This window comes from Durio zibethinus, chromosome 13, assembly GCF_047325235.1.
Source record: "Durio zibethinus cultivar Kanyao isolate XHJ-2024 chromosome 13, ASM4732523v1, whole genome shotgun sequence".
In the NCBI taxonomy this organism is placed as follows: Eukaryota; Viridiplantae; Streptophyta; class Magnoliopsida; order Malvales; family Malvaceae; genus Durio; species Durio zibethinus.
The window spans coordinates 11,425,335-11,433,082 of NC_143174.1; the positions used below are offsets into that span (position 1 = coordinate 11,425,335).

At 34.7% G+C, this 7,748-nt stretch overlaps 1 protein-coding gene across 3 annotated transcripts; it reads right to left on the reverse strand.

The window, feature by feature from the left end:
* Positions 1-273: 273 nt before the first annotated feature.
* Positions 274-7,325, reverse strand: LOC111302823 (peptide chain release factor PrfB1, chloroplastic-like). Of its 3 annotated transcripts, none has more exons than XM_089741856.1 (5): positions 7,100-7,325; positions 6,733-6,804; positions 5,299-5,519; positions 4,292-4,495; positions 274-3,001 (listed from the first exon to the last, which is right to left on the reverse strand). In XM_089741856.1, the coding sequence occupies exons 1-5, from the start codon at positions 7,275-7,277 to the stop codon at positions 2,633-2,635; spliced, it is 1,044 nt and encodes a 347-aa protein (XP_089597982.1). In that variant the 5' UTR covers positions 7,278-7,325; the 3' UTR covers positions 274-2,632. The 3 variants fall into 3 exon arrangements, with proteins under 3 accessions (XP_089597982.1, XP_089597983.1, XP_089597981.1); XM_089741857.1 differs by lacking the exon at positions 7,100-7,325 and having other exon boundaries at positions 274-607; positions 2,786-3,001; positions 6,733-7,089; XM_089741855.1 differs by lacking the exon at positions 7,100-7,325 and having other exon boundaries at positions 6,733-7,089.
* Between the last annotated feature and the right edge of the window lie 423 nt (positions 7,326-7,748).

Here is a 7,748-nt window from a genome sequence, read left to right on the forward strand (position 1 = left end):
AAGTCATTGAGTTGTTTTATTTATATATGCAGTTAAGAGAAAATCTCTAAAACCCAGCTCGGTTTGCAATTAGTGCACCGAATGACTGTTATCTATTCATTCTCTATCAATCTGAAGCCACGTACGAAATGAATGCGGACAATGGTACTTTGCCACATTCGAATCTGATTAGTAATAAGGGAATGCGATATATATCAGTTTACAGTAATCTACCTTGCATATTCTTGATTTGATTCAAAGATTTTGAGCTTATATAAACACAAAAAGGAGATTATAGAAGTTAATCATAGATCACTAAACTGTTAATGAACCCCTGTTGCAGACACATTCATACTGTATTTATATTTGAGGTAAGCCTTGATAAAGGCATCCAATTCACCATCCATTACTGACGCAATATTTGATGTTTCAAACCCTGTCCGTACATCTTTTACCAGTTTGTATGGATGGAATACATAGTTACGTATCCGCTGCCCCCACTCCGCCTTCACTGCATCTCCTCTTATTTGCTTAATTTCAGGTGCACGTTGCTCCTCAGCTATCACCAATAACTTGGCTTCTAAACGGCTAAGAGCCTTGATCATGTTCGCTAGCTGGGATCCCTTTTCTGCAATATGGCCAAGAAAATGTCATCAATATTGGACAAACGAAAATCGGAAAGAAACTATTGCATGACTGGTATAGAGCAAAAAAAGAAAAGGTAAAGAAGGGGGCAGGGGGATGAAAGAAGGAAATAGCATGCCCTTTCTAACAGGGAATGATTCAAAATTTAAACAACATCTCCTCTTACTCTTTAACAAGCAGGAAGTTTCCTATTTTGACTATTAAAATCTAGGAGGTGCTTCCAAATAAGATGAATACCAACAGACATAACCGACTTTGTGATGGTTCTGATGATAATGCTGCTGAAAGGCAATACTTTGATTAAGCTTATCGAATTTCATTGCACTTAGTTTCCTGTTTTAGTCCCTGTACATCCTTCAAACTTGGTTTAAATTGCTTCTGTATTTAGAATTTTAGAAATTCCATAACATGTTATAATACACCCTTCCTCTCCCCAATCTCACAACCTCCCATGATTTATATCTAAAACCAAACCCACCCCTCCCCCCCTTAACCCCCTTTCCTTAGGGTGAAAACAAAAAACAAAAATATTGACACAATGTTTTGCAAATAGGAAATGTAAATCCTCTGAGTCTTCGGGGAGAAGAGGCATGACTTCAACACCAGAAAAGCTTGTCTGCATAACCCAATGTCAAGAGTTAAACATTCAGAGAAGGGGGCAAGGGGGACGGAGATATTACAGCTACATTTTACATACAACTTTCTTCCAGTAATCAACATACTTTTTACGTTAAATTCCAAAGTTTAAAGAACTGTCATATTTCAATCTCATTTTGTTACCTAGAATTTCTCCTGCATTTGAGGAAACACTATTAGTTCCCTGGTTTATCAGAGTTCATCATGAGAGAGAAAAAGCACACAGATTTGACCTAGGAGCTAAATATGGAAGTGATTCCTGCACCTAAGATGTTAAAAGAAAAACTGCAGAAAGTCTGGGTTGTGAATCAAGGCTTAATCAAATAATAGTCAAACTGATAATGAAAGTAAAAAAAAAACTAAAAAAAAAGGTTCATTTATACAGTGAAGAAAATATATAAAAAATGTAGATACACAAACAAAATCCAAGGACTATACCAGGCTGCATGACTATTAACTTGATAACATTTTTATAACCTAATACAAACAAAGAATGTTCAAACACAGCTTTTCATATTGGCTTCACCGCAGCACAATATTTAAATTCCTACATATCACTAGAACCAAAATTGTATTAAATTGATAGACAAATCTTAAAGGCTAAAGGAAAAAACTCCTCTTTGGGTCCTCTTTGAGTCTCCAAAAGTATGGAGCTTTCTTGTGGCCTTTAGCTATGGATCCTTCATTGTAAACTGGGATTCCCTATCCTCTTCTAGTGATTGCATGGCATCTACAGAAACAATCATGGTGAAGCAATTAGAGGGAGACGAGGGCCCAATGGGAATGATCAGCATTCATGAACAATCTGATTTCTCAACTAAAGGTCACAGGGGTCATATCTCTGTGTGGTTATTGGAAGTCTGATTATTTTCTCAAGGAAAAAAAATGGAAGAGCGGTTATGTTGGCCAAGGGGACACCAGTCAACTGTGTTTACTGTGAAGAAACCTTAAGTATCATTTCTCTTTGTCTGATTGGAATGAAATAGCATGGCTCCACAATCTCAATCCATTTAACAAACAAATAATAGCCTATTTTTCTCAAAAATTTTTACGGAATTCACAAAAACCTTCCATCAAGAAGGCAACAACATTTTAAGGCAACATGTCAAAACAACGATCTGGTGGCTGCAAGCACCATGTACATGATCTTCCTAGTGTCCCATGTCCAACCACTCCACCAACACTATGGATGCTGAGAAACATAATACAAACAAGAAAGTAAAAGATGCACGAAAATTAACCACTTATTATAGAAATTTAGGAGAAACAAAAAATGTTGGTCATTCAGATCATCTAGTTATTGGATAAGCAGTCCCCCAACCCAACTAATCAAACGCTAGAAAACAATTTTGATGGACCAAATTGTTCAATCCTAACCATATAACAAGAAGATCAGTCTTTTCTCAATATACAACAACTTACAAGTAAAATTAGAACTTAATATATATATATTGGTTGGTAAGGTCTCTGTCATATCTGCTGATATATATAGAGAGTCCAAATGACAGACCATAGCACAAGTTACCTGACGAAGACCTTTGGCATTGAAAAGAGACTGCCGTACTATACAATGTGTACCTTTTTCTCCAGACAGATAACCATAAGCATATCTACCTTCAACTTCAATTGTGGCTGACTTAATCCCAGCTTCCTCTCCCAAGGACTTTTCAACCACCCATGACTTATATTTCTGTTTCTCTCCCCATCTCATGTACATCCTGAGAAGCATTTCAGCCCAATCCTGCACTGGAAACAATCAAGATTTTTACACAAGAAAAGCAGAGATAAAGCTCAGTGGTACATCAGGCCCCATGAAAAACAATAATCTCAGGGTCAGGATTTAAGTCCTCATATTCACTGATGACTGGAAATCTGAATATGGATGAAAATTAGCCCATGTGATTTTTAATTAAAAGAAGTTTAGTTGAATATGACTAACAGTTTCATGTTGAGGGTTGTCTGTGGTTGAACCTTTGATGTAGAAGAACTAGACAAAACCCCAATGTCTGAAAAATCTTTAGAACACTATATGAACGTCTCATCTGAGGGAATTTCAACAGTTGTGCTGTTTTAGACCAGTTGTAAGCCCCATCATCGAAGTCTGCTTCATACAACTCCACTTCGGTTAATTTACTTAGTATATTTTAAGTGGTGATAAATCCTACATCAATTTAGGTTTGGTTACCTGGCACCTTTATTCAAGATAGACCAATCCACCTATGGCAAACTGGTTTTCAGACAGATGTCTAAGATGGTCTTAGAAGCCACTTTATTTGTTCCCTTGTTCTTTCTTCATGTTTGTTGTCCCACTTTTTCCTATCGTTTGTTTTCCTTGTCCTAAAAGTGTCAAGTGATGTTATCCTGCATCATGTTTTTTCAGATCTATTCTGCTCTATATTTAAGCTCACACTCTCCAACTATTTGCCAGTTCATTTTAGGTGGATGCCCACAAATTTGGCATGATATCAAAGCAGATCCAGTCCCCATTTACTAATCCTACACTATCAAATGATTTGCCCATGACTCATACAACCACTAGCAGGTGCTTTAAGTTATTAACAAAGTAAGCACGAAGTTTTAAGTTAACTAAATATGAGTGGCTAGATTCTAGCCTCTAATATGATTCTTCAAGGGGCTTTCATGAAAGCCATATGCTTATCACAAGATCAACTAACTTTTATCCAATTCATATTTAATAGATCATCATCATATGACCAATTACTTTTATAAATCAAGCAGAATCAATATACTAGATGCTGAAAGCAGTTTGACTCTTGCTGAACAAGACCAAGTGCATTTTGCACCTAGTCAGCCAACTAAAAGAACAGCAAACACTGCACAGATGAGAGAATGAAGCTTAAATTACCAGGTTCTGAGTCAAATAGATTTGCTTTTAATTTAATTGAACTAACAAAAGACTAATGATACAGCCACTAACTATTAACGGATGTTGCATGTTGAACATCATTCTTTTATCTGATGAGAAAGGAATATAAATCATTCATGTTGCCTCATGAAAACAAAATATTACCTGTGCATCAGTGCCTCCAGCACCAGCAGTTATAGAGATGACTGCACCTTCTTTATTATATGGACCAGAAAGAAGTTGAGTCAACTCAAATAGGTCCAACGCCTTATTTAGTTCTTTGATGATATTGACAGCTTCTTCTAGAAGTGCAGCACCTATGGAGTCCATCTCCTCTGTTAGCTTAACTATAGTTTCAGCATCTTCAACCTGCATCCAATGTATGGTATACAGCTCACTAAATCAAGAAAGCATATTAAGGAAGTAGTATTTGTCCAAGTTCCAGTCTAGCACATTTTGATCAAAATCAGAATTTTGGAAAAATGCAAGTATAATTTTCAACAATCGAGGATCTATACAAGTCAAATTGCAAAAGAGAAAAGTCGTTCTGTCAAATGGTACTAATATTACTCCGCCTAACCAATCGCAACACTTGCATCTACTTGTTAAAGGATCCACTCCTGAACTAGATCTCTTACAGACACTTAAACCCAATCAACTATCCCAAAATTATATCCATGTGCTTAATTGAGACAGGAAACAAATTGCATAATTAAATTTCCTTGTCCTGATTTTGTGCATGGGCATTGTCATTTTCATCAACCTTAAAATAATAATCCTCCCAATGAAGAGAAATCATATTAGATAAACACAGTCCAATTCAACAAATATAAGGAAGTTGGGAGTCTTATGAATTAAAATAAGAAGCCAGGCATATTGGGAATTTAATGGACGGTATTCTTCACCAGATCATCAAACTAAAATAATTTTGACCCCTTTAATAGAAAAGTATATCAATTTGGAAAAGGTTAAAGCATTGACAAATAGAATTACCCTCCCAAAAAAAAAACTAAAAAAAAAAAGAAAAGAAAATAAATGATAGTGCTGTAGAAGCATAAAACAATAAAACAGTGTCAAGTACATTGTACCATACTATGCTTCAAGCACAGGCTAATAATGCTGAAAGCCACAATGCTACAAAACTGTATTTTTCTTAACAAGAAAGTTTATACCTTGGTTTTAAATTCATTGAGCAAATTTATCTTATCTTTGACATCAGTCAGTGCCAAAAGAGTTTCTTGGGCTTTGGCACGATCATTCCAAAAGGAGCTATCGGCTGCCTTTGATTCCAAATCTACAAGCTCCTTTCCTAAAAGCTGCAGACTAGCAGATGCTCTAATCTCCTCAACACGTTCTGAGGCAGTTTCAACATCCTTCCTTAGAGCATAAAAATCTGTCAGAAAATGCCAAGCAATAATTCAGAGATGCACAGGGCAATACTTAATATGTGCAAATCCAACTTGTATCAAATCCAGGGTAAGAAGCAGGATCTTCTGGCAGGGGGCCAAAAAGGTTGATCAACCCACTCAGTTGTGTTAGAAAAATTTTTTCATCAGTTTGTATAATTTTTAAAGTTTAGTCTTCCAAACTCTTACACAAGTCATCATTTAACAACAACAATCTCTTTATTTGTTAGTTACTAAACAATTGAGATATGATGCTTTGAATAAGAATATTGCTTGAGCCAGAAAACCCGAATATTGAAACTAAATGATGAGTGTTTGCAAAGAACAGTCAAACAAAATCATGAAAGCCACCCATCGTCTTAAAAAAAAGGATAAGATAGAAGCTGAAAAGAAAGTAGCATAAGAAATAGAAAATTGAAAGCCAAAATGAACAAGAGTCATCATAGGGAAAATGTAGCACATTAGTCCAAATCCAGCAAAACTTGTCTGAGCTATTAGATAATTTCACCAATTTTTTTGATAAAGGGAAATGGTTTAGAAATCAAAGTTTAACAAGGAAAAAGTCAAAGATTATGTAATAAGTGAACCTAAATATTTAAATCAGAACTAACATTTTTTCTTTTTTTTGAGGTTCCTAGGCTAATCAGCTTGAACAGTGAGACTGAAATACCAAAATCTACAGCTTTTGGTGATAAGCGTATGGCTCCTAATGAATTTTGTTAGGGACAAATTCAGAGGAAGGCCTAGAGCCTTTAGCATTTGCAATACGATGATTTAACAATTGCCATCAGAATGGCTCTCTTGAAACTTTACTTGCATTAAAAACGGCAGACCTTCCAAGTGGTGATAATAACTATAAACCACAGAAGCATTCCTACGGCTTCCTACACCAGTACATGTTCAATTTACAAACCAAACACTATATCCTTTATGGTACATCTAATGATAAATTTTACCAATGAAGAATAGAGTAAGATTATATGAGCAAGCTCAAATTGATTCACATTAAAACTCAATAACGTAATCTGGTACTGGCACTGGGTCCAATTTAAGTAAAATGATAATTATTGTTTTATGGGATATAAACTGCCATTTGAATAACTATACAGGCAAAGCGCTAATACCATTTAGACCATCTTAGAGAACATCAAAATTTTCAGCCCAAATATATGACTTGGAATTCAGTAAGTTAAAGCATACCTTGCATTACCCATTCTCTTGTAGTTCTTTCTACTCCCTCACTCAATTGGCTCTCCGGAGTCGCATATATAACTGAGTCAAGCCAGAACAAAAGGAAAAATTTTTTTACAGAATCCAGACACACAGCATGAATGACATGATGAAACCCACAAAATTTGCTCAGCAGAAAATCCAAGAAACATATAGGAAAAATAATTTTTAAGGCCAAAAGAGAAAAACTCATTATAGAAATAGGAAAAGAAAGGAAAGAATGGACAAGAACCATTAACACACAACATGAATGACACGAAACCCACAAAATTTTCTTAGCTGAAAGTTGAAGAAACATATTAATGGTTTATAGCCAAAAGAATTGGAAATGACTTACCAGAAGAAGTGAAACGAGAAGGGGCAGAGAAAGAAAAAGAAGTTGTAAAATGAGGAGTTAGTGGTGGCAAAAATGTAGCTTTATTGATGATAGACATAGTACAAGAAGAAAATGAGGATGGTTTGTGTGTTTTTGTCTTATTGGGTGAGCTTAACGGAGGCTTTAAAATGGCTTCCATGCAAATATTACAATGCCTTCACTTTCTTATTTCAATGGTAGTATTTTGGAAAATTATCTCATACAGAAAGTTTTGGATTGCGAATAGGTAAAGAGATCCTTGTCATACGCTCCTTAAACGAATGGCAAAAAAACACTTGTCTCGCCGTTTCCTCAAAAACGGTAAAAGTCGATATCCCGTCGACCTTAAAAATTTATTTTACTTAATTTTTCTTACACTTAAATATATGCACATGAAATTATATATATATATATATATATACACATAAATAAATATATATTTGGTACTTGTAATTATGAATAGGATAGGTTAATATAAAATTATAAATAAAATTAAAATAAATAATATCATTTTATTTTTTATTTAATGCTTATAAAAATTAAAAATACGATAAGATAATTTCTATTTTTCTCTAAACTTGTTATGTGTAAATTTAAGAATAGTATAAGATGGTTTATTTTATTAATCAAA

Coding starts and splice junctions, on each gene's coding strand:
- LOC111302823 (XM_089741855.1), bottom strand. CDS start 7,060: ATGTTTCTTCAACTTTCAGCTAAGAAAATTTTGTGGGTTTCGTGTCAT. Junction 5,520..6,732: donor AAGAGAATGGGTAATGCAAG/GTATGCTTTAAC, acceptor ATTTTCTGACAG/ATTTTTATGCTCTAAGGAAG. Junction 3,002..4,291: donor CTGGAGGCACTGATGCACAG/GTAATATTTTGT, acceptor TTTCCAGTGCAG/GATTGGGCTGAAATGCTTCT.